This window comes from Trichomycterus rosablanca, chromosome 16 (assembly GCF_030014385.1).
Source record: "Trichomycterus rosablanca isolate fTriRos1 chromosome 16, fTriRos1.hap1, whole genome shotgun sequence".
Classification (NCBI taxonomy): domain Eukaryota; kingdom Metazoa; phylum Chordata; class Actinopteri; order Siluriformes; family Trichomycteridae; genus Trichomycterus; species Trichomycterus rosablanca.
This window is the reverse complement of record NC_086003.1, coordinates 22,211,417-22,237,421: the sequence shown is the minus strand read 5'-3', so window position 1 is coordinate 22,237,421 and position 26,005 is coordinate 22,211,417. Positions and strand designations below refer to the sequence as shown.

The following is a 26,005-nucleotide window of genomic DNA, read 5'->3' as shown; positions in this document are numbered from 1 at the left end:
ATATAAAACAATAAAACAATTTTAAGATGAATTGGAGTATTCCAAGCTAGGCCTTCTTTTTATCATTATAGTCTGAACTTACTGGTACTCTTTTGACAGAATGGGCAAATGTGGAAAGCATTATTTGGCAAGTAATAGAGTAGGGGATAACAACTCCATATTAAAGTCCATGGTTTTGAATTGGGATGTCTAACAAGCTCATGGCCATGTGTCCATATGACGTTAGCCATTAATTGTATTTTAGGATTTGTGTAGTGTATGAATGCTTAGTGTCATGAGCAAGTCTGGCAATGGGCTTTAGGACCCTTCAGAAGAAAGGGGCGTGAACTGGTTAACCAAGTTCTTGGCCAGTTGTCTAGTGTCCATATGTATGTGCCCCATCAGCTGTGGACATGACTGACAGTTTTCTGTGAGATTCAAAACTCAACCAGTAACCATTATGGTAATGTATCAACAACAAACAGTGATTACAGACTATTATGATAAAGAGCTCCATTTAAAACTAAGCCACAAACAACTTATCAGTAAGAAGAAGAAAGAGAGGTAAGAATTTCTTTTTCTTATTAAGATGAAAACTGAGAACAGTGCTTATCACACACATGGTCATTACTTCCTATGTGGTGCTTTACTGAACGTTTTGTTTATCTACAGTCTTTGTACAGTATTAATAAGTAATTTCAATTGTAATTATAATGGGATTTGTACAATTAAAGGTTTGCTGGATATTTTTACAGGTATACTAAATATAATTACAGGTATACTCAATATAATATATAAAATATTGATAAGTATAATGTATAAAATATTGATATACTATTATACTAGTAGTATTTAACAATAACACAGCAGTAAAAACAGCTTAGCAAAACTGCTCTTTGTATCAGAAGCTGCAGACTGGCCAGTGTGGGAGTGATAAGACCAAGTAACGCAATTCTGACGTCTCAAAGCAAGCAATCGCACAGAAAATGACGCTTATGGTAGCTGTTCTTTTCTGAAAATACAAAGTGTTCCATCCACCTTTTTTATAAATGTAAAAATGAAAAAATTTACCTTCAGACACACATGGCAGGAGTACATGCAACTGCTAAATTATAGCAACAATAACATTATTGTTATTATTTCTATTACAATATTAAATAGAGTTGGCAAGTTGCAAATGGCCAAACACTTTAATTAGTGCATTATACATATGGACACCCTTCCAAACTCTTGGCTACTAATATACAGTGTAGGTTATACACTCTTTTATTGCTAACAGGTGTATAAAATGAAACATTAGTGCCTGTCCTCATAATTTCAAAATTTCCAAAGACACACTCCATAATCTTGTAAAAAGCTTTCCAAGGAGTAAGTAGGGCAACTCCTTATTAATGCCTATGGTTTTGTCTAATAAAACTATAGTCAAATAATAATGATCTGCGTTCCAGTTGTCTTGAGGTTTTGAGGTTTCAGGATACCTTTCTTGCAGGATGTGCCCAGAATGGAAAAAGGCCCGCTCTCGCATGGCAGCTCGCAGCAGACGGGAGAAGGAAAGCCAGCTGTTCAGAGAAATTGCTGCCCTATTGCCCGTTGACCCATATGTGGAGTCTCAGCTGGATAAAGCTTCAGTGATTAGAGTCACCATCGCTTACCTACACCTCAGATCTCTACTGGATGGTCCAAACTCCAAAACAGTACCAGCTAAAACAGAACTTGCTTTATCAAGCCAGGGTCAGTATACAGACGATGCTGCTTAGCCAAATAATAATTGGCTTCATAAAGCAGAGGTTATATGATTCTGATTCTGATTTGTTTTTGTAGGGGAGCTGGCTGAATCAAAAGAAGAGAAGTGGTTTCTTGATTATGCACTTAGAGGATTCCTGTTGGTAATATCCTTGAGTGGCAAGATTATCATCACAACGCAGGACGTCATCTCGTATATAGGAATTAACCAGGTAAGCTTGAATACAGAATGCACTAAATGGACAAATGTACCTTGTATGGTCAAAAGTATGTGGAGTTCCCTCACTATTATTGAGTTCAGGTCTTTTAGACACACTCACACACCTGAGCAAAGAAATGTTCTTATGGGAACAGAAATGTTGAAACATTCTGAACTGTTGAACCATAGCTGAGCTGGATTGGTTTTATTTACTAGTTGGTACAAGTTGGTTTAACATGACAAGTTCAAGAATAGACATGCACCCAATAGCCCTTTATTCTACCCTAATCTTTACGGCTTTATAATAAAGACATGCCAGACTCCTTGGTTAAATGCAAATTATGATACAGTGGCTGTTAAGGAAAACTCAGTCTGCTGTAGTGGTTCATCTTGTAACCACTAGAGCCATAAATGTGCCTCATGTTTAAACGCACTTGTTTTTCTATTTCAGACGAATTTGATCGGCCGGAGTTTATTCGATTTCATGCACCCTTGTGACCACAAGGAGATTAAAGAAATACTCACAAGGCTACTAAGTATGCACAAATCATTTAGTTATCATATAAGTTACAACAATCAACAATGAAATATAACCTGAGTGAGCTGGTGGTCCCAACATAATTGTTTTATAACCTTAGAGACTCAAGGACAGCAGAAGTGTGAGGTTTTCCTCCGAATCAAAGGGGCAGTCAAGAACATGATGACTCCCTGGAAGGTAAGACTTTTTATCTGAATATTATATACAGAAAGTAATTAAAGTGGTATTATTTGTAATTAATTTATACCATCCACCTTAACTTGCTGCACTTTCATTTGTGAATGAGACATCTTTTTGTCCACAGGTATATCACTGCACTGGAGTTAAAAAGTCCTCCTCGACACCAGGCTCCAGCTATCTGCTGCTTCTGTGCAGATCACTACCTGTGCAGGAAGTCATTGAGGTGGATGCTTATCAGAATGTCAAAACATTTCTGAGCATTCATGGTCCAGACATGAAGTTTACCTACTGCCACTCTGGGTACATATTTTAGCTTTTATACTTAAGACACAGTTATTTACTTTAAACCTTTTTTCACTGGTGCTGGGCCTGAAATGGTTTCATGCTTTTTCAAGTAAAATAAGCCAGCTAAATTAGTTTTGGTTTGAGCACCAAATCTGGTGGATGTAAAACTAAGAACTAAAGAGGCCAGTATAGCTTGTAGAGTCCTAGGGGGTGTAATTTTTCCATAATTTGGTACAGTTTTCATGCTAGATGCCTTTCCTGACACAATCCTCCTAACTTTTATCCAGGCTGAGAAGTGCACCTCCCAATGGCTAGGCTAGGGCTGGGATCTCAGTGGTAGTGGGCTAGCGTATTCGACTGCCATGCCACCTGAGCACCCTTCATTGCTGGGATGTAGCTTACCCAAATTATTTTGATCTGCCTTGTTGGATAAAAAGCTAAAATAAAATTATTTCTTGTGTCTGTAATTAATTAAAGCAATCAGTCACCTCGTGGAAGAAAATTGTTAATGTGTAAAGCTTTACTTTACAATTCTTGCTTTTCCTTTGCTTTAGGGTGTTGGAACTGACTGGATTTACTGACATTGAGCTGTATGGTCAGACTGTGTACCAGTACTGTCATCCATCTGATTGCCAGCATATTCTGAAGGCACATCGCTGCTGTGAGTTAATGCACACTTACCTAAATGCACTGCCTTTTTTGTAGAATTATTAGATTTTCTTGAGTTTTCTTAACAGTCCTGTTTTTCACAAAATCAGGCATTTATGACTGAAAAATAAACACACAGGACATGCAGGTCCACAGCTTTACCAGCAAATGCCAACATTCAACATTCAAGAATACACCCTGAGTAGGCCAATTTATTGCAGAGTAATACACACTCACGTTCACTGACTCACACCTAGGAGATATTTGCAGCAGCAAAGTTGGTAGGAAGTCCACACAGATACATAAAACAATTCAAAGCAAAAATTCTCACAGACAGTGACTGGGGACCAGAATTGACTTCAGGTTCTCAGGACCCATGTTGCTGTGTGGCACCCAGTCTAATAGCTATGACACCATGCCACCTGTTCTGGTGATGTATTCTGGTAAAGCAGAGGAACTGTATGTCCATCATAAAATTCTGCTTGGACAAATCAAGCACAAAGCAAAACATTTTAGTAATAATTAATTTCTGGTTGGGCGGCACGGTGGCTAAGTGGGTAGCACTGTCGCCTCACAGCAAGAAGGTCCTGGGTTCGATCCCCAGGCGGGGCAGTCTGGGTCCTTTCTGTGCGGAGTTTGCATGTTCTCCCCGTGTTAGCGTGGGTTTCCTCCGGGAGCTCCGGTTTCCTCCCACAGTCCAAAAACATGCAGTCAGGGTAAATGGAGACACTCAGTTGCGCTATAGGTGAATGTGTGTGTGTGTGTGTGTGTGTGTGTCTGCCCTGCGATGGACTGGTGTCCTGTCCAGGGTGTTACTGTGTGCCTTGCGCCCATTGAAATGCTGCGATAGGCTCCAGCACCCCCCCACGACCCTAATTGGATAAATGTATAACAAAATGAATGAATGAATAATTAATTTCTTGTTTTATTTTCTCTGTAAAGCGTTATTATGATACACAAATAAGTTTACCTTGCAGTGTCTATATTCTGTGTTTATCCAATTAATGCAGGTATTTTAGTGTTCTTATTTTGACTGGTGAACTATTGTTAAGAGTTGTTATCCTCTGTGGCAGTGTTTTTAAAAGGTCAGGTGTACATTGGGAAATACCGGCTGCTGCAGAAACGCGGTGGCTATGTTTGGGTGGAGACAGATGCATCAGTCGTGTACAACATTCGCACAGGAAAACCCGAGAGCATTGTGTGCATCAACTACATTCTCAGGTAGGAATATATATCCTCACACAGTTGCAAATGTGTATTCAGTCACTGGGTGTACTATTACAGCCAATGCTGTTATTATTTCTCTCTCTGTTTCATTGTAGTGGAGTGGAGCTGCCAGATGTGGTGTTCTCACTGAAACAGAAAGAGCATCTGCTGAACCCATGTGATTCCCCCCAGCCCCATTTCCAGTCCATCCCAGCACCAGTGAATACAACCACAAAGAATGAAATCAGTCAGGCAACCACTATGGATGAACATGCATGGTCTGCTCAGGGTAAACCATCATATGTAATCAGACTCTATCAATCAGCTCCATGATTAAGGAGAACTCACTGTCGATATCTGTTGCTGTTTTTTCAGATGGAGAGGGCAGAGGATGTATGAATGAACAAACAGCTGTATGTAACTCGCCTGCTTTTGTGAGTCCAACACGACATGAAAAACAACACTAACAATGATGTTTTACTAAATGTGCTTCTTTTGTTCAGGACATGGATGATTTGGATTTAGATAGCCTGGCTCCATACATCCCCATGCATGAAGAGGACTTTCTGTTAACTCCTGCATTAGATGGCTTGGCAGACACTTCAGTGTTAGACATGCACAGACTCCAGCTCAACATGCCACAGTTGTTACAGAACACAGACGAAGCAACTCTGTTAAAAACAGCAGCTAGAAGCAATTTATCCCTACTGCAAAACACTGAAAGCTGTTTTTCTTTTACCACCCCTGTACGTATTTTATACCCTCATGGGTGCATTTTATTCTTGGACTTCTTGGATTCTTTTTTACTTCATTTTGTAATGACTTTCTCTTTATGCAGACTGAGCAATAAACCAGTGAATTATCTGTTGAGAGAGTGGCATGACAGGACTCATGAACTAAAAAGAAAAGAACAAGTAATATGAAAATTTTTGTATTTGTATTTTATCTTAGTGAATATCTAAGTAGGGCACTGGCTTACTGGCCCTGTTTTTTGGCACTAGGTGCGGTATTCCACTCTAATCAACTTCCATCAAAAGAGGAGGACACATACAGTTAATATTTCACAACATCTCACCGACATTCTCTGCAAAAACTCTGGTAAGACATCAAATGTAAAATTCAGTTAGTGTAGACATGTGAGATCATTATTGAATATCAGGTTTAATTTTCAGGTTTCATTATTAAAGTGCAGAAATAAGGTGCTTGGGTGGCACAGTGGTAGAGAATGCTAGCTTGACCCTTAACAAATGTGTTGTGTATTTTTATATAATAATATAAGAAGAATTTTAATACATACATACAGATATTTAGCTGTTATTAAATTATTCTGTTCATTTAAACCATGTTGCTAAATATACATCAGTATTTTATTCTCTGCATTTTCTTTGTCTGAAGCAGATGAAAGGTCAGCCTGCAGTTGGCGTCAGTGTAGCCCAGGACCGGTGCCTTTGGCCCTCAAATATGCCAAATTCTCCTGGTGCCCTTCGAAATCTCCCCAACATACCAGTCAAAGTACAAAGGATGAAATAAACTCTGTATCATCTGGTCTGCCTGTACTGAGCAGATGGGACTGAAGTAAATGCCCCCCTAGGGCCCACGTCACACTTTCTTCAGGGGACTGAACTCACCAACGTACTGGATCAGGTTACTACAGGAGTATCGTGGTGTTGAGAAGGACAGTGTAAAAACCTGGAGTGTAAATGCATTTGAAGGCAGCTTGATTTGTGTGTGCTGTATTTCATCCACATTTATGTATGTGATGTTTAACCACAGAGCTTTTATGGGAAGACAAATTCTAAATGTAAAAGCTTGGGCACTGGGTTAGAGTACTGGACTAGTCACTAGATCAACAGTACCTGAAAACTGTCCACCATTGTTGGGCCCTTGAGCAAGGTTCTTTACCCCTTATTTACAGTGATTGTAAGTCACTTTGGATAAAAAAAGCATCCACTTAAAGCCATACATATTATTCTAAACAGTCACTGAGGTTTTTGGAGCAGTGGTAGCTCAGCTGCACCTAATACACCAGTACAACACACCCTACTGTGTTACTACTGCCAGCCACTGACATGCTGAGAATGCTTCTGCACCAATTACATGGTAAAATAGGGTTTATTAGGGTCCCCTTATAACTGATGGCTTGGGATGTGGGGACCAAGTGTACTAACCACTTCATCCTACCCAGGATCAATCACTCACACTTTTTTTTTTTTTTTTTTTTTTTTGGAGGAACCAAAAAATCTGCATGCTTTAGAGATATGGGAGAATACCAGATTACCCGGAGAAAATCTTGCTTACACATGTGGCAAACATACAGTATATTCCTCATAGTGATACAAGTAAAGATCAAATCCATGATCCACCCTGTTGCTGGGATATAATTGTATTTGCTTTTTAATTTTACCTGTGTATGTGATTTTAAAGTAAGAAATGTGGAAAGATATATAGAAACAAGGTGATCATAATGTTATGCCTGATATATAAATATATATATATATATATATATATATATATACTGTATATACAAAAAAAATAAGGCATACCATTATGATCACCTCCTTGTTTCTACACTCACTGTCCATTTTATCAGCTCCAGTTACCATATAGAAGCGCTTTGAAGTTCTACAATTACTGACTGTAATCCATTTATTTGTAGGTATTAATTAGGTGGTGGATGATTCTCAGCACTGCATGACATGGTACTGAGTGGATCAGACACAGCAGCGCTGCTGGAGTTTTTAAATACCGTGTCCACTCACTGTCCACTCTACCTAGTTGGTTCACCTTGTAGATGTAAAGTCAGAGATGATCACTCATCTATTGCTGCTGTTTGAGTTGGTCATCATCTAGACCTTCATCAGTGGTCATAGGACGCTGGCCATGGGGCACTGTTGGCTGGATATATTTTTGGTTGGTGGACTATTCTCAGTCCATTAGTGACAGTGATGTGTTTAAAAATGTGCTGAAAATGACCCACCACCCAAAAAATACCTACTCTGTGGGGGTCCTGACCATTGAAGAACAGCATGAAAGGGGGTGAACAAAGCATGCAGAGAAACAGATAGACTAAAGTCATTAATTGTAGAACTACAAAGTGCTTCTATATGGTAAGTGGAGCTGATAAAATGGACAGTGAGTGTAGAAACTAGGAGGTGGTTTTAATGTTATGGCTGATCGGTGTATATAGTGTAACGGTATTAGCAGAGATGTACATAAAAAGTATCGGACATCAGAATTATTTTTATTTGATTTAACCCCATGTTCAGCACATATTTGTGCCATTTATGGTATGCTATGTATTATGTTTCAGTCTGCTTGTACTGTAGTTTAGTTTCTTTATATATAAGTCCACTTTATATTTTTATTTTGGTTGCAAGATCTGTTAATACTGTTCTTGTTTTTTTTGGGGTAAGGATTTGTTTTAGGGTTTCAGGTATAAGTAGTTATTGCTTTTTCTTAATGTATTTAGAGCATTTTATTAGGATGTGTCTTATTGTGATGGGTGTTTGGCAAGTATCGCAAATTGGGGGATTGTTGAACATCACCAATAAAGAGACTATAATACAGTTCTTTATATTGTCCAGAGTTTTATTGATCAGTAGACACTACAGAATTGAAACAAACCCTTTTCATATGAGCACATATTGCTTATAAAAGCACTAAACATACTCACCAACAAACTAGTCCTAAAAGTTTTGATCAAAGCACTAATATTTAATGAAAAACACACTATAGCAGAAAAGCATTAAAGCATAAGAATCCTGAGTTCAGATGCATCTATTTGGTAATGGTGTTTCTGTGGGGGCACAAATGTAAAATTACTAATAGAAATAATACCTCAGATCTTGAATACAAAAGAATCTATATGAAAGATGTTGTTCATTCAAACCTCAATGAAAATACTTACGCGTTCATGCTCTTTCCGCTGCCACTGAGGACGATGTAAGGAGTTTTCTGTGATTTCTGTTTCTCCTGCAGCAGAGCCACAGTGCCAAGAGGAGTGTCACTGCTGCTCATCTTCTTCAGCAGCTGGTGGGAAAACACATTTTAGTCAGCATGATGCCCTGATTTGTTTCTTTTCATTTTGTTTTTATCAACCACTTTGTTCTGGTCAGGGTGGCCACCCACCCCCAGACATAACCAATCATGTCTGTGTAGACGCAAAAACCAGATTCAAACCCAGATCTCAGCCGTGGTGGGCTGGTGTGATGGACTGCTGTGCCACCCGAGCTGCACCCTGGTTTCCTTAGAGCTAAAATGCTCGGTGCTAATTTGTTTATGCAGTTTAAAAATTGGTCCAGTCAGTGATGTACAGGACAGAAGGTGGAGCTATCATTAATGGTCACACTGTATTTTTAATATCAAGGTAAACTGACATATTATATAGCCAAAAGTATGTGGACACCATTTTAATGAATGCATTCAGATGTTTTGGCCACATCTGTTGATGAATAGGAAAAACAAAATCAACCATGTAAAATAATGCAATTGCTACCAACTGTCTTTGTGGCAACAGTTTAAGTGTTCCAGCATGGCTGTGGCACCATGAATGAGGCAAGGTCAATAAATACATTGATTGATAAGTTTGGTATAAAGGAACCGTAGTAACATGCATCGAGCCCTGACCTCAACCCTACTGAGCACCTTGGACAGTGAACTGGAACAAAGATTAGTGGCCAGACCTTCTCATACTTTATTAACATTTTTAGCATTTAGCAGAAGCCTTTATCCAAAGCAACTTAAGAGTAGTGTGTTTTGCAATATACATTCTGAACAATTTAAAGTTAAGGGCTTTGCTCAAGGGCCCAACAGCAGCAACCTGGCAGTGGTGGGGCTTGAACCAGTGCTGATCAGATTTTTAGTCTGATTTTTACAAAAGCACTTTTGACAAAATGGGCACAAATTTCCCTAGGCACTCTCCAAAATCTTGTGCAAAACTTTAGCATCTAAGTGGACACTGTTATAACTGCAAAGCAGATCCAACTTAATATGGATGCATGTGGTTATGTAATTAATTGACCTTTAAGCTCATGGTCTGGTGTTCACTTACTTTTGGCCATATAATGTATTTATTGAGAAAAGAACCAAGCACATACAAGCGCACATACTGATTCCAAACTGCATAGTATTTGGCTGAAGAAACATACCGCCTCCTCCTCCAGTTTTTTCATCCTTTTCTCAGTTTTCATCTTTCCAGATCCTTTGCCATGGAAACGATGGGACAGTTGTCTGAAAGCCTAATGGGTACAGAAAAAAAAATCAGTACATTATTTTTAATAACTGAGCCATTTCCTTTGGTAATGAGAAGGCAAAAGTTGTGCACGTGCCTCTTTAGGAGTGAGCTTGCGTCCAGACTCGTCTACATATTCGATCTTGACGTCTGGCCTGTAGCCCTCTTTCTCTTTGAAGTCCTGAGTGAAGCCTCTGTACTCCTCCCTCCTGCTGTACTTGTCATCAATCGCCCTGAGTGAAGGACACAAACACACTATTGCTGAAAAGTGTTTAAAAAATATCTAATAAAATGATATTCCTGACATGACATTCCTGTTTTAGCATGACCACGCCCCCTGTTCACAAAGCAAGGTGTATAAAGATGTATTTTAACAAGTTCGATGTGGCACCAGTGGCCTTTAGACTTCAAATGGACTGCACAGTGCCCGAACCTCCACAGAACAGCTTGTCATTTTCATGTTTTACTACTGCTTTATCCTGGTCAGGATCACAGTGGGTCAGTGCAATGCAGTAGCACACCCAAGACAGGACGCCAACCTACTGCGAGGCCTTGGCTACACCCTCCCCCCCAACCCAACTAGCCAATAGCACTGTTGTGGATTTAATAGAATGCTTTAATTTTCCTTTATAAATATACAGATACAGTACAGTACAACAAAATTCTTTCTTTGCATATCCCAGCTTGTTTGGAAGCTGTGGTCAGAGCGCAGGGTCAGCCATTGTACGGCGCCCCTGGAGCAGACAGGGTTAAGGGCCTTGCTCAGTGGCTGCATGGCAGAGCTGGGGATTCAAACTCTCAACCTTTCAGCTGATAGCCCAAAGCCCTACCCACTAGGCTACCACTGTCCCATTTAAACACTGGATCCCGGCAGTAGTGGGCTAGCATAATTTACTACTATTTTACCTGAGCGCTCCACTGAACACCTTTGAGATCACTGGAACATTGATTGTGAGCCACGCCTTCTTATCCCACATTAGTGCCTGACCTCACAAATGCTCTTTTGACGAAATGGACACCCACAGACCCACACCAAAATCTACATTAAAGTCTATTTAGAAAAGTACAGGCTGATATAAGTGCATATTAGTGTTCATGGTACAGGAATAGAATGTCCAACAAGTTGTACCAGTATATACAAATGTACCAGTTATAACAAATGCCAAATGCATAACCTGAATACTGGTCATTTTTTCCTGATCCTTTTGGTTCAATATTGTGATTATTTAGTCTGATTGTAAGAAGCTAAGCCATGTATTGTATGGTACACATCAGTTCTTGGTCTGCTTACATCTTGTCTTCAATGCAGTAGTTGTCGTTTGGCAGAGCTCCTTTTGAAGCGCGAACTCGAGCCACCTTTTGCATCTGAGTCTCTAACAGACCTGTAAACATTAAGAGTTAATAAGACCACTTATCAATTAAAAACTGACTCTTTTTAAGGTTTCCAGAACTTCCTCAGGCTCATGACTTGCCTTTGTTCTTGCAGAGCAGCAAAGCAGCTGCCAGGCCAGATTTAACTATAGGCTCTTCATCCAGAATGGTTGTGGAAGTTGTGGCAAACTAAAGGAAACCAAAAACAGTTAAAAGCATACAAACATAATCCAACAGACACAGCACATTTTAGGCTTGATTCCATTTTTCAGTAAAGCATTCCAAACCAACAGCATGCACTACAGACTCACGTCGGACTGCTTCTTCTCGTCGTCCAGGTTGACTGTGCTCCAGCCCACGTTATCATCCATATCGGAATCCGAGCCTCCAGCTCCATCACGATCGTCTTGCTGCTCAAAGTCCTGCATGAAACCAACAAAACAAAGGCTACTTAAAAAACAATACTAATCCAGCATTGCAGGTCAATATTGGTCTATAATTAATACTCCTTATAAAATTTGTTCTTTGATTTTACCATCATGTCTTCCTGGTCCTCTCGGTTGCCTGACAGGCCATAGGTGGGAATGTCTCCCAATGTGCGGCAAAACTCTGAGGTGGCATTGAAGACAATGTTGTTCTTTATGTCAGGGTCATCATCACCGCTATCTCCACTTTTGCCCATCGCTCGCAGTTGTTCCACCACCTAGAATTAATGTGGGAAACATTTTCTAATAGTTCTACATGTATTTAAAATGAAAGTGCATAAGTAAAGTGCATAGAAGAGGCAGGGTAATCCCAACAGTAGTGTATCTGGGCTGGGTAACAGACAATACACACTAATGAGCCAACGCATTAAAACCACCCACCAAAACGTGCACGCCAATACTTATAACAATCGTGTATATCAGGGATATTTTAAAACTACAACCTGAATGTAGCATATGTGATCAGCATTAAGACCTGTGTGACTTTGATAAGGGCTAAATGGTTATAGCCAGACAACTGAGTTGAGGCATCTCTGGCAGCCATGCCACACACGGCTGAGGGACAAGCCACAAATCATCAACAGATTGCTAGGCAGCCAAGACTCACCGATGGCAGAGGACATAAAAGCTATGGCATCAAGTACAGACCACCAGAAGAGCTACTGTGGCTCTTATTGCAGATCATTTCAATAATGCTGATGAACTGAATGTGTCAACACACAGTGCATCCAAACATTCTGTGTATTCTGTGTGCGCAGATGCAGGACAGCCAAAGTGTCCAGCTAACTACTTTTCACCGTCAAAAGCACATACAATGGACATGCAGGCATCAGAACTGGACAGTGAAACAATGGAAGAATGATTGACCAGTCTGGCAAATCCTGTCATTTAGGCAAGTGTGCATTTGTTCACCCATGGAAGAGATGGCATGAGGATGAATCTCAGATCAACATACAGTTCTTCAAGGACCTCTTGCTAACGTTCAGGTACCAGATACTAGGCCATTAGAAAATGTTAGTAAATGGTCAGCCATACATCATGGTTTTAGAAGCTGAAAAGAAGCCCCTGCTATAAAATCAGCACCATGGAGTTTGACTGAATTTAACTGCCAACCACAAAGACATGGCCATGTCAAATGAAGTGTCGTCTATTGTTTTCTGATTTAATGGCAGACCATGTGATCTAATTATGCAGTCACAAAAAACCAGCTGCAGTGTCCCTTATGTATTTACAATGTTTAGTTCGGTTCTGCATATATCATAAGAAAGGATTTTAGCTATATGGCCCACCACTATAGTATGACATGATGATAACCTTTTCTCCTGAATCTTTCAGCAGCTGCTTCTGTCGAAGCTTTCTTTGTTTCTCCAGCTGTTTCTGCAGCTCCTGTTCTGCCTCATCCTCTTCTATAACATCAGGCTCCGGAGGCATGAAGTCATCTGATAGAAAAATGAAAGGTGAAATTTATCCTGGCTATTAGAAAAAATGCATCTTTAAAAAAAATCCAGTGTTACCTTGTCAGATAAGTGACAAAACACATTTCTCACGGACACATTTTTTAAAATGATGAATAGATGTATTATTATTTGAATGACAGAATTAAAATAGTTTTTACTGTTATAAAATGCTAGTCACAGACCCACACTCTTAGTGAGGATCTCATGAGTTAAGAGAGTGAATTCTGGCTGCTTTTGTGTTTGTGGATCAAGTACCAAATGAAACAGTTACCATGGCACAAATGCCTAGGCAGCTTTCTTTGTCAGGGTTGCCAGATTTCAGTTGTAGCCAAAGCAGACATGGCAGGAAGTGTCTTGCTTGCATAATTTATCCTTTTACACCAAACTACCATTTTAATCTGAGCCAGATACCAAACAGAGGCCTTGCAAAAAAAAGTGGTTAAACAGGACAAATCTAAAGAAGAAACGGTTGCTGTGCTTTTATTTGCAGTTTAAACATCTGTAAAAACGACCAATCATTTCAAATTCTCACCATCATCACTGATGTCCATGTCGGCAGTCCGGATATCATCAGACTGCTGCAGTACACCGGCTGCAGGGCTGTTGCTGCCAGAATCCCTAGCCGCGTCTTCAATTTCTTCATCTTCATCAACCCGCCTCTTTCCTCGTCCTCGTGACCTGGCCAACAGCAGAGATCAAACTTAATGTCAGACTCGGTCATAGAGAAGTCTGAGTTCTGTAAACCGAGAGGACGATGGATTATAGGAGGATGTGTAACCTGGAGCCAAAGTCTGTGTTGCGAGTGTCATCGGTGAGAAGATCATCAGTCCTGAGCACTTTGTCCTTCTTCCTAATCTTCTTCACACGGCACTTAGTCTTCTTGAAGGCCACCTGAAAACACATGCCAATAGGTAAATAAAAATATGTTGCTAACAGTAAAGTGGTCATCTAAAAACGAAAATGTAGAGAATTAAGAACCTCTAAAAACTGCTAAAGTACAAAGTAATGATGTGGCAACCATCAGTCTTGTCAGAATTACAATCATCCTATATCAATCACGCATCGGATACATCTGGACATTTACCAAAAGTAAGCAATCTTATCAGACCAGGCTCCACACTTGAGACTCACCATCTCCTGTGGGGTGTAATATTCTGTTGCCAGGGTAAGAGCAGGAACCTCCAAAGACTGGGCTTGATTGCGCAGTGTCTCTTTGATAGCCTGCAGCTCACGTTCTCTTTCAGTCCCTACGTAGCCGCCTGCGCTGATACGGAAGCTTTTCTTCTTCTCTCCGTCGATCTCCTCATCGTACTTTGACAAAACAGACTTGGGCTTGAACTGAAGGGAGAGGAGAAATTGTCCAAGTGTTAACAGTAGTTTAAAAAGTACATGATAGATGTTATGAGTAACTTGTTTGTACACAAGCTTTGTCTTACCACAGCCATGTCATCCACACTCTCTTCCTCATCATAAGCTTTGTAGTCTGGCTTCTTCTTCTTCAGCTCTACATTCTTCTCTGCTTTTTCCTGGTCCACTATGTTCACATTCACCAGCACATCTTCCTCTTCCTGAAGAACCCCTAAAACCACCCAACACAAGCAGCAGGCATGGGTGGTGTGCAAAATGATATATCAGGATATTTTCAAAGAGCTTGGCTGATAATGATGTATATCATGCCATCGTGGATTTAGATTTGGGCATGAATGACAGGGACATGTTTCTACCAATCACAAAGAGTCCTTCCAATATCGTTAGCAATACACAAATTGTGGATACAACCAGATTCATTGTTCGCCACTATTTGGCAATTCTACCTTAAGGTTTTTTTATTGCCATCTATATTAATTTTGGCAAAAATCCAAGGTATGGCCATTGATAATGGATGGTAAGGCTAAAAAAGGACATAAAGGAGGGCCCACTCGGAGATGTGTGTAAGAGCCAACCGCCTCTTTGCAAGAGCCAGGTTCACTCAGGGATCTGTATTGCATATGTATGGAGAGTCACATAGTGATCTTCATTATTACCCGTCTCTGTGCAGACGACATCAACCAGCCATCAGTAGTAGCCAGCAATAAAGAATCCCTTTTGTCCACTTTTTGTTAGACATAGCAACTCACGTCTGTGTAACACCGGCCGGCAGAAAGCATAGCAGTTGGCAAGAGTGTTTTACCAATGTGCCACCCAAACACCCAAATATATACTGTTGATTGTATTTTTAAGGACAAGAAAAATGTATTTTTGTACTTATGATTAGCATTAGTACTTCATTTTTAAAGCCATTATTGGCAGTTATATCTTCGAGACATATACAGCAATTAATCCGTCTTCATTTTAGCCCATTTCTTTCCACAAAGGTCACTAAGATTCAAATAATGAGACTGGCTCAGCCAGGCAATCATCATTTTAAAAGAAACCCATCTTTACTTTTTGGCTGCATGTTTGGGTCCACCACCATTTTAAAGAGTGTAAGACATATCATTAGCATGATATAAAATAACGTCCCTATCCTAAAATTAACAAGGCTAAAATAGCCAAACCCACTTCACAGACGTGTCTATTTTTGGTCAAGTATAACACCACATTATCTGGGAAAAAATTCTCCAGCAATAACCTTTGTCCTGCAGAGTCAAAATGATGGTCTCTCCTTCTTTAAAAGATTCCACCTTGTGTTCCACCGCAAGACCTTTAAGATCTTTTGAACTGTACGTCTCCTGAAAACAACAACATAGAACACAATCAGGTATCTGCTGAACAAAAAAACAGAGCAAACTCACTGCTATTATGCTGACTAAAGAACAGAAAGAAAACGTTATGCATACTTTCTTGCTCTGTCCAAACTCCTGCTCAACCAAGTTGCTCACACCAAACTCTTCATCCATCTCCTGCAGTAGCTTGGCCTAGGGGGGAAAATATCATTATCCCTACAACTTCTTTCTGGTAAACTGGTGTATAAACAGGTATTTGCTTATTAAAACATCTCATATTATTGCGGCTAGACAACTGATTTTAACAAGAGCTTCCACAATTATTACACTACCTGAAAAAAGTTACACTACCTGGATATAGACCATTACCATAATGCCAGGTTTTTTGATTTCATGCGATACAATGTTGTAGCGTGATCATTAGAAGTTCCCTATTCACAAAAACGGCTGTTTTACAAATGAATCGGTGACACAAGACTGTAGTTTAACAACCAGCAAACCAGCATGCACTTCACCTGTTCATAAACTTTCACTAACAAACCTAGCCAGCCAGGCAAATTCCAATTTGCTTTTTTTTGCCCATCCAGTGTACTATGTATTTATTTACTTATTTATTTATTAGGAATTTGTCATCGTGTTTTACACACATGGTTACATTCATGACAGAAACGGTTGTTACTCGTTACACAAGATTCTTCAGTTCACAAGTTGAATGTCAAACACAGTCATGGACAATTTAGTATCTTCAATTCACTTGCACGTTTTTGGACTCTGGGAGGAAACCCATGCAGACTTGGGGAGAACAAGCAAACTCCACACAGAAAGGACGCAGACAGCCACACCTGGGGATCGAACCCAGGACCTTCTTGCTGTGAGGTGACAGTGGTACCCACTGAGCCACCATGCCACCATTCGGTATACTAGTAAAGTAAAGAAGTTAGTATTGTTGTACACTATGGAGTACATAGGAAACCATTTGGGATGAAGCCCACACTACAATACTGCTGCACCAAAACAATGTAAAGAATAAAAATGACAATGATATACAAGACTCGGATACATGTGCATGCACAATATGCTGTTTAGTTATAATGGAAATTGATTGTTATCAAAAAATTGTCAATTAGTATTATGACACTAAGTTCGGACTGAGACTCTCCGTGTCAAGGACTTTACTTTTTACTAGCCGCAAAGTACCTATTAACCTTGTTTGTAACTGCCTTTGTCCCTTATTCCTTCCCAGCTCTGCATGGCTTTAAAATGAACGTAACTTTTTCCCTGTGCCTTACCCTTTTCTCTGCCATCTCCTTCTCCTTGGCCATTTTGCGACTCTTCTCTACCCATGAAGCAGCATCTTCAAGCCAGGGGTCTTCATCTGCCAGTGTCTTCACCTTACTAAAATTACAAAAGAAAAAAAATGCTACATTTCAGTCCTGAATTCAAACAAAACCTACAGCTACATGAGCCTGTAAACGTTATTTCCTATAGTGTATTGATGATTAGCATTATGAAGTTGCATGTGCAGACAGGATGAGATTTATACTCACCCCAGTTTCTGATTGAGAAGCCGTTTCTCTTTAAGAGCAGCCAGTTTTTCTCTGATATCACTCTGCTGTTTGACATGTAAGGGGTTGATCACCTGAGCCAACATGGGCTCTTCCTTCGTGCCCAGTTCTGAACATTCACAAAGTCTTTGCGTGAGTTAAATGCATTTAAACAGATTTGTTGCTATGTTATTTCAATGTCAATTAAAAACTTAGCTCGTACCTTTTTTGCTTTCATTAAACTCGAGGGGCTTCAGGCCCAGTTTGGCTCTCAACTTACTGTAAGAGGAAAAAAATAGGAGTTTAACGCACATCATTGCTGTCAAGAACAAAAGCTTCTGTTTGAAAAATGTACAAAATGCAAACATACTTGGTTTCTTCGATGCTAAGTGAAGCATCTCCACTTGCAGACTTTGGACCTACATCTGCAGATAAACCAAGACAGGAATCCATGCAGTGAGAAGTAAAGTGACACAAGTAATTGTATTTTAAGGAACGTAGCCAACATCAGCTAATTCACTGATGTTAGACAGTGTGTACTGACACTAGGGATGTAACGATACACTCTACCCACGATGCCACACGATTCACAATACCGGGTTCACGATACGATGACTGCATTTCCAGACATAAGCAATACAATCCAACTCAGCAATAGGGATGTAACGATGCACCACAAGACAGTTAAAAAACGATTCACATGTGTAACGATTCAAATCGGTTTACATGTATAATGAATCGATATTCACTTTAAACAGCAGAGGGCACTGGCGCTATTCACCTCGCCTGGTTGACTACACTACAGGGTTGCCAGGTTCGTATTTTTTCCAGCCAAATGTATGTATGTGAGGATACTTTCTTTATTTATTTGAATTATTCATTTATTTATATAATGTGGAATTTGTTTTGCATAGTTTGTACCTACCTCAGAAATTAAAGAATACTCATTATTTAGATAAATAAAAGATAAGCACAAATACAGTATTTTAGTTTATTAAAGAGAATTAATAAAAGGAAACTTTGTCATCATTTGTCTTAAATTTCATTTTGTTTAAAAAATTGGAAAAAATCGTATCGTTAACCCAGTATCGTGAATCACATCGCATCGTGGGTAGATGTTTGTTTGTTTATTTGGATTTTAACGTCATGTTTTACACTCTTTGGTTACATTCATGACGGACACACGGTAGCTACTCGTTACACAAGGTTCATCACTTCTCAAGGTTATATCGAATACAGTCATGGACAATTTTGTATCTCCAATTCACCTCACTTGCATGTCTTTGGACTGTGGGAGGAAACCGGAGCACCCGGGGGAAACCCACGCAGACACGGGGAGAACATGCAAACTCCACACAGAAAGGACCCGGACGGCCCCACCTGGGGATCGATCGTGGGTAGATATATAAGGTGATCTGTGAGTATGAGTATATTTGACCTAATCAAATTTATAGAAAGGCCACAATACAACTTTGATAATGTAATGAGTTCTAATAATTCAACCACAGAAAAAGAACCGAAATCTGTAACACTGCAATGACACAAAGTGCAGTTTGAGTTGAATCTGGTGTGAGATCAGTAATGACTGAAGGCTGCTGGGTTTATAGAGCCTCACCTTGAGTCTCCTGAAAAACAGGATCTAGTTTCTCTTTCTTTATCCGCGGTTCTGTTGAACTCTTCTCTCCTCTGTTACTGCTCCTCTCCTTCTCATCAGCCCTGCTACTCCTCTCCCGCGACCTGGATCTCTTCCTCTTCTCTTTCTCCTTCTCCCGGGTCCCATCTCTCTCTCTATCCCGCTCCCGGTTCTTGTGTCGGTGCTTTTTATGGTCCCGGTGTCGCTCCTCCGGGTCTCGCTCCTTCTCCTTCTCTTTATTCTTCTTAGAAGATCCCATAGCAGCCTGAGACTAGATCACGGAATCACAATCTGATCTGATCTGGCTGAATGATCGCACAAACTGATCGGGACTAGTTTAGCTTATAAAGATCTCATCACTACCGCTGGCATTAATCTGAGGACTAATCTGCTGTTTCACTTCAGATGTAATGCAGATATTTTACACAAATCTTATCTTTAAAAGAGCTGAAACTAAAGTCTCACACGAGTATAAACAGCAGCAACCGTAAACCGAACGCAATGCTTCACCTTTCTAACTGTTTCCGGATGAAGTGTAAATGAACCCGTATTTAAAGTGTGTCGCCCCCGGTGTTCAGGAGGCGCATTGACGCTCACAAAAGGTCCGTGTTCAAAAAAGCACCAGTGCAAATTATTCACCACATCACACAACATTTATCACAAATTCTCCATCGTATTATTATTATTATCCTTATTATTATAACAACAATAATACATTTACATTTTCTGCATTTAGCAGACGCTCTTATCCAGATAATAATTAACTGGATTGTATAAAATAACAATATCATATATTATTAGAACAGCATGGTGGCTCGGTGGGTAGCACTGTCATCTCACAGCAAAAAAATCCTGGGTTCAGTTACCAGGTGAAGTGGTCCGGGTCCTATCTGTGTCGAGTTTGCATGTTCTCCTCATACCTGTGTGGGTTTTCACTGGGTACTCCTGTTTTCTCCCACAGTTAGGTGTGTCTAGGTGTGTGTGTGTGTGTGTGTGTGTTTGGCCTTTGATGGAATAGCGACCTGTCTGGGGTGTTTTGCCCAGTAAATCAGACCTACTGTGACTCTGAACAGGATAAAGCGGTGGTAAAACAGACAATGAATAAATAAATAACAATACAATATATTACTATTACATTATTATATACTATTATAATTTTTATATTAGTACTTGTAGTAATAAAAGCAGTAGAATAAATTATTATTATTTATATTAATATTACTATTCATTGTTAATGTTGCTGCTATTGTTATTGTTGTATGTTGTTGAGTTGTTAATATTGATATTGCTATTATTATTGTAAATTTTTTCATGCTTTAAACCTCTTTATTCTAGTTTGGATTGTGGTGGGTCTGATTTCATTTGGACTCACTGGGCACAAACAGTAAGAGACACCCCGGACAGGACGGCAATCCATCACAAAATTTGTTTTATGTTAAATTCATCAAATAAACTGTTACACTTTAATCAGGGATTTCATTCTTGTTCATGTTAAACCTAAACTAAACCTAGGTTTAATTTTTTTTAAATGTATAGTTAAAAAATAAATGTTATAAATACATGCATACATAAAGAAATAATATATGCTAATTGAATAAAGTTCAATTGAATAAGTTAAAAATCTGTGGTAAATTGGTTAAATCTATTTTTCTCATTGGCCTTGTTTAACATACTAAAGCTCCCATAAGAATCTAACATTGACCATTATGGGTGTGGTGCATGCAACAGAGGAACTGCAATTGGGAGAAAAATGAGAGAAAATAAAAAGAAAAACTATGTTCTGTGCAAATAGCTTCTTTATTGCATGGTGTATAGCTTAAATTATAAATGACAAATTAATGTAGACCTATGTTAACTAAGTTACAAAAATAATTGTATAAAAGTACATGGTCAGCTTAGAGAAGTTTTTGCCTCATCTATATTTTCCGTGACAGACAATTGACAGACAACTTTACTGTAACTGTCCTACAAGGTTCTGTTCTAGGATTCTTCTTATTTTCTCTTTATGTACAGCCACTGGAAAGTCATCCATAAACACAATGTTAACATTTACTTCTAAACTGATAATACACAGTTACAGCATACTTATCTATTCTGTGGGTAGCGCCAATATTTACATAAAATACAAAAAATAAATAATGAAAACTTATTAATTTTACTACACAAAGTCTGTGCTCACTGATTTAACAGCTTTAAATGTCTTTAGAACCTGTAATTATAAAGCTTTGGGTCACACATAATGTTATTTTTATTTAAATTCTACATAGAATTTAAAAACTGCATCTTATTTAAGAAAAAATAAATGTTCTTATCCTACATAATAGAAACTAATAAATGCATTTACAGCATGTACGTTAGAAAACTACAATGTATTGCTGGCTGGTAAATAATTAAATTTGGATAAAATAATAATAGTATCATAACAATAATAATAATAAAAATAACAATAATAACAATTATTATTATTCATGCCTCACCTTGAAGGTATCAGGTAAAGCCCCATACCTGCAAGATTTTAAACATGAACCCAATATGCAAAATGCTACAAGGTAGACACAGCCTATGCCAAGTATGGAAACACTTGTGGTGCCTGTTCATAATGAAGTTGCTCCAGGGCGGTTTGGTCCTGATGGTCAAAAGGTTACCGCAACATTTGAGTTCCTTGAAAAGAAAATAGAGCATGCCAAATCAGCGCCAGAAACAGACACGAGTCATCTGTGCCTCCATTTTTGGCATGGCAGGGCATGATACAGTAATCCACACCCCCTGCCGAGCAATTCAACAGCTGGGCCTATTACAAGCATCATTGTTTGTGCTCAGCAGAGCTGAACACAGTGTTTCATGATTCCTGTTTCAGAACTGTAGGCTTAACACACTTAATCATTTAAACTGAAGGCAGATTAATAGCTCGTACAGTACAGAAATCAGTAAACAGAAATCTACAGAACTCTAAAGAGATTAGATCTTGTAGTGTAATGACTTGCAGTGTGCATATCTTGTCATGAGTCATTATAGGTATTATATACACTGATCAGCCATAACATTCAAACCACCTCCTTGTTTCTACACACACTGTCCATTTTATCAGCTCCATTTACCATATAAGAGCACTTTGTAGTTCTACAATTACTGACTGTAGTCCTCTGCATGCATACTTTGTTTCATGCTGTTCTTCAATGGTCAGAACTCATCCAGGATCACTACAGAGTAGGTATTATTTGGGTGGTAGATCATTCTCAGCACTGTAGTGACACTGACATGGTGGTGGTGTGTTAGTGTGTGTTGTGCTGGTATGAGTGGATAAGACACAGCAATGCTGATGGAGTTTTTAAACACCTCACTGTCACTGCTGGACTGAGAATAGTCCACCAACAAAAAATATCTAGCCAACAGCGCCCTGTGGGCAGTGTCCTGTGACCACTGATAAAGGTCTAGAAGATGACCAACTCAAACAGCAGCAATAGAAGAGCGACCGTCTCTGACTTTACATCTACAAGGTGGACCAACTAAGTAGGAGTGTCTAATTGAGTGGACAGTGAGTGGACACGGTATTTAAAAACTCCAGCAGTGCTGCTGTGTCTGATCCACTCATACCAGTACAACACACACTAACACACCACCACCATGTCAGTGTCACTGCAGTGCAGAGAATCATCCACCACCTAAATAATACAAGGAGGTGGTTTTAATGTTATGGCTGATCAGTTTAGCTTAATGTAAAAGCAAATAAATTAAAAGTAATATACTGATCTCAAAAGTTTACATACACTCATAAGGGTTTAGAGTTTTATATTCTTTCTTTATCTGTACTTTTTGTGATTGAATTACTGAAACACACTCCTTTATCCAAAAATGCTTTTACAGATTTAAGCTCTTTTACAAGTTTATTTTGTTTTACATAACAAAATCTGACATAAAAACAAACAGCACACTTATTATAAACAACTTATTAATATTATGTTCCTTATCTTTTTACCTTTATTAGATAATTGGGAGAACTCTTTGGTTAATTCTTTGGCTGTTTTACTTGGCTGAGTTAAACCAGATTTGTAGCTTTTCTTCAATTTTAGTACTGCTCGCATAGTCTTGATAGAATTTAAGTCATGATGAAGCAATTGAAGTCATGATTGATGTGTGTTTTGGGTCATTGTACTGTTGGAACCTTCCAACCTCCTGGCTGACGTTTGAGGCTGTACTAAAGAAATTTTTACTATGCCTTTTACTTTCTGCATGAAATACATCCCCAAAACTAAATAACTCACCTCCATGCTTGACAAGAGGTACAATGTGTTGGATTTGAACCTTTTGTCTGCAAAACATAGATCTAGCGATTGTGGCCAAATAACCAACTCTTTATTGTGACAAAACCACTTTCTTCAGTTGGCTTCTGCTTTAAATGTGTTTTAGTTGAGCATCAAGGTGCCAACTTTAAAGCACAGTCTTCTTTCTAGCTACTATGTACAAGTAGACAACGGCACCTGTCTTTCAACAGCGTGTATTTTATTATATTCCTATTCCATGATAGTTTATGGATGGCTGTACAAGCAAATTTTCTCTTTCTTCCCAATGGGCAAAGATACCAATGTTCCATGTACCCAGAGTACAGTACAGTTGTTCACACAGATTATCTCGGGACTTTAAGTTGCTTAGAAATTGCAACACAGAGCTCCTTAGATTTTTCCATTGGATTGCCTTTAATGGGTGCTGTCAAACTAATCGTATTCAAGGGCATAGTAATGGAATCATAGACCTTTTTAATTATCTAAGTTGCTGTATGTATTTTTTTTACCCAGTCACAATGAAAGCTCACAGTAAACTTTAATTTTTTTTAAAGGAAGTGTGTTCCAATCAGCCAAAAAAATACATGTACATGTCCTTAACAAGTGCATTTTTACTTTTGACCCAGGTTGTATGTACTACTAGGTACAAATCATATAGAAACCTCACAATCATCTCCCGAGTAAAATAATAAAACCAGCCTATGTTAGAACAATAGCAACAAATGGGGGTAAACAAATGACCTAGTCAATACCATCATAACCCAAACCAAACAATCCAAATTTTCATTATACAAATGAACACATTCCAAAGATATGCAAATACCTGATGGCAAATATTCAAATCTGGGTTGCTTGTAAAATGTGTTTCACACAGGGAACATAATTATACAAATCAGATCTAAAAAGTCCATTAATTCCTTTCTGCACTAGCACCCCTGCAGTGAAGACTTTAGCTTCCCCCACAGAGTAAGCATCTCTTTGGGGCTCCGCTTATGCACCAGTAGTACTTTTCGATAAGCACATGGCTTATCCCTATCGGCCTCTGGTAGATCAAATGTCAAAAATCCAGAATGATGAGTAGGGGATACACCCAGTCTTTGAATACACATTCCTAAGTACACATCATCAATGGGGAACATACGAACCCACTGCGAGACCACTCGCAGACGCCTGGCCAGTGAACCAGAGTAAACAACTCCACCTCCACCTGCATATGTTGGGTACACACCATCATAAAAACTCTCAGGTATGTAGTATTTGGTTGCTGTGTGGCGGCGAGGATAAGCGTTAGCAATGACATCTCCAACAAGGACATCCTCTTTTTCCTTGAATTTGTTTTTTGTCTCTTGTAGTGAAAAAAGATGTTCATGTAAGTAGTCTATGAGAGCTCCAGGCCTAACAAAAACATCATCATCACCTTTAAAGATAAAGTGAGCATGTGGGCAGCGCACTGAGAACCAGTTCCAAAAGAGAATATCCTTTAAGGTAAGGTTGAAAAAAGTGTCCTTAAAGTCCCACTGCAGGACATCCTTAGAAAGGTTGTTTTCCATTTGTAAAAGGGCTCCCAGGTCCGGATGGGGACCTGTCATTATGTCTTGCCTTCCCAGTAAGAAAACAGTGCGGACTTGCCACATTTGTTCCCTTTCTTCACCCTTTATCCAACCAGACTTGCCCCACGTCTCCCTGATTGCCTGCCTTTCCTCAAAGTGCCCTACCTGAGACTTTATTGCCATGAGTAGTAAAGGTGCTTCTGTCTCAGAGTCCTGCCCAGTGCATAAGTCAGGTTGGTCCATCAGTAGGGTGTAGTTCCTGCAGTGCATAGAAAGGACAAAGTCTTGCATCTGCTCCGGCATGGTGTTATAGTCAGAAAGCTGAGATGCCCAGGAATGGTCAGGCGTGCATAAAGAAGAACTACCATCCTCATTCATGTAAGTAACATCAGTGGTTGGACCTTTTGTGCTGTTACCTCTTAATATGGGATTGTGTTCTCTGTCCTGGAGGTGCTGAAGGCGGTTCCACAAAGATCCCTTCACTAACTGAAGGCTCCAGAAGGGGCCAAGTGGATGGGATGCGAGAGCTCCAGAGTTTGCTGAGGCTCCGGGGGCAATGAAATGAAGAGGCAGCTGGGGTTCAGGTGAGTAGGACATGGCAACAAATATTGTCACCATGATATACACCAAGAGGTGGCTCATCATCAGAAATGGAAGTAGGCAGAGGCACAAGGCCCTGCCACTGCATCTGCATCGTGCCATGAACTGGAAAAAAGAGAAAACAAAACATGAAGGTAAGATTCAAAGTACAATGTATTAAATATGCAAACATCTGAATACATTTAAGTTTGGACAGTCACACTTAGATTACATCCTAGTAAAATGTAGCTTATTTTCTCATGGGTCCATGTAGATTTTTTATATCATCTGAAACATACTAGTAGGTGGATGGGTTTGTACAAAATTCCCCAAGGTTTAAATGAGTGTGAATGAGTAACTGTGAAGACTGTGATGCTCTACAATGGATTTGTG

The 26,005-nt window shown here is 39.3% G+C and overlaps 3 protein-coding genes across 3 annotated transcripts; 1 reads left to right on the top strand and 2 right to left on the bottom strand.

The window, feature by feature from the left end:
• The first annotated feature begins 401 nt into the window (after nucleotides 1–401).
• Nucleotides 402–5,693, top strand: hif1al2 (hypoxia inducible factor 1 subunit alpha, like 2). The gene is made up of 12 exons (XM_063011765.1): nucleotides 402–543; nucleotides 1,469–1,710; nucleotides 1,801–1,934; nucleotides 2,373–2,457; nucleotides 2,560–2,636; nucleotides 2,764–2,939; nucleotides 3,479–3,585; nucleotides 4,646–4,793; nucleotides 4,895–5,067; nucleotides 5,154–5,212; nucleotides 5,282–5,524; nucleotides 5,617–5,693. Exons 1-12 carry the CDS (start codon nucleotides 440–442, stop codon nucleotides 5,626–5,628), a joined length of 1,560 nt encoding a protein of 519 aa, XP_062867835.1. The 5' UTR covers nucleotides 402–439; the 3' UTR covers nucleotides 5,629–5,693.
• A 2,654-nt stretch (nucleotides 5,694–8,347) lies between these two features.
• On the bottom strand, nucleotides 8,348–19,707 carry sart1 (spliceosome associated factor 1, recruiter of U4/U6.U5 tri-snRNP). The gene is made up of 20 exons (XM_063011693.1): nucleotides 19,186–19,707; nucleotides 17,941–17,995; nucleotides 17,794–17,849; nucleotides 17,574–17,700; nucleotides 17,316–17,421; nucleotides 16,141–16,218; nucleotides 15,933–16,032; nucleotides 14,758–14,900; nucleotides 14,453–14,659; nucleotides 14,100–14,212; nucleotides 13,854–13,999; nucleotides 13,179–13,303; nucleotides 11,915–12,082; nucleotides 11,691–11,801; nucleotides 11,481–11,568; nucleotides 11,300–11,390; nucleotides 10,106–10,241; nucleotides 9,926–10,015; nucleotides 8,686–8,807; nucleotides 8,348–8,574 (listed from the first exon to the last, which is right to left on the bottom strand). Exons 1-20 carry the CDS (start codon nucleotides 19,460–19,462, stop codon nucleotides 8,556–8,558), a joined length of 2,358 nt encoding a protein of 785 aa, XP_062867763.1. The 5' UTR covers nucleotides 19,463–19,707; the 3' UTR covers nucleotides 8,348–8,555.
• A 4,702-nt stretch (nucleotides 19,708–24,409) lies between these two features.
• si:dkey-175m17.6 (N-acetyllactosaminide beta-1,3-N-acetylglucosaminyltransferase 2) lies at nucleotides 24,410–25,735 on the bottom strand. The gene has a single exon (XM_063011694.1). It carries the CDS (start codon nucleotides 25,733–25,735, stop codon nucleotides 24,410–24,412), a length of 1,326 nt encoding a protein of 441 aa, XP_062867764.1.
• Nucleotides 25,736–26,005: the final 270 nt, after the last annotated feature.

What these genes read in the sequence shown, in the direction of transcription:
- sart1 (XM_063011693.1), bottom strand. Translation starts at nt 19,462, where the DNA reads ATGGGATCTTCTAAGAAGAATAAAGAGAAGGAGAAGGAGCGAGACCCG. An exon ending in TGAAAGATTCAGGAGAAAAG is followed by an intron (nt 12,083 to 13,178) that starts GTTATCATCATG and finishes CATTAATTCTAG; the next exon opens with GTGGTGGAACAACTGCGAGC. An exon ending in ACGAGAAGAAGCAGTCCGAC is followed by an intron (nt 11,569 to 11,690) that starts GTGAGTCTGTAG and finishes GGTTTCCTTTAG; the next exon opens with TTTGCCACAACTTCCACAAC.
- si:dkey-175m17.6 (XM_063011694.1), bottom strand. Translation starts at nt 25,735, where the DNA reads ATGGCACGATGCAGATGCAGTGGCAGGGCCTTGTGCCTCTGCCTACTT.
- hif1al2 (XM_063011765.1), top strand. Translation starts at nt 440, where the DNA reads ATGGTAATGTATCAACAACAAACAGTGATTACAGACTATTATGATAAA. An exon ending in AGTAAGAAGAAGAAAGAGAG is followed by an intron (nt 544 to 1,468) that starts GTAAGAATTTCT and finishes CCTTTCTTGCAG; the next exon opens with GATGTGCCCAGAATGGAAAA. An exon ending in ACTTGCTTTATCAAGCCAGG is followed by an intron (nt 1,711 to 1,800) that starts GTCAGTATACAG and finishes TTGTTTTTGTAG; the next exon opens with GGGAGCTGGCTGAATCAAAA.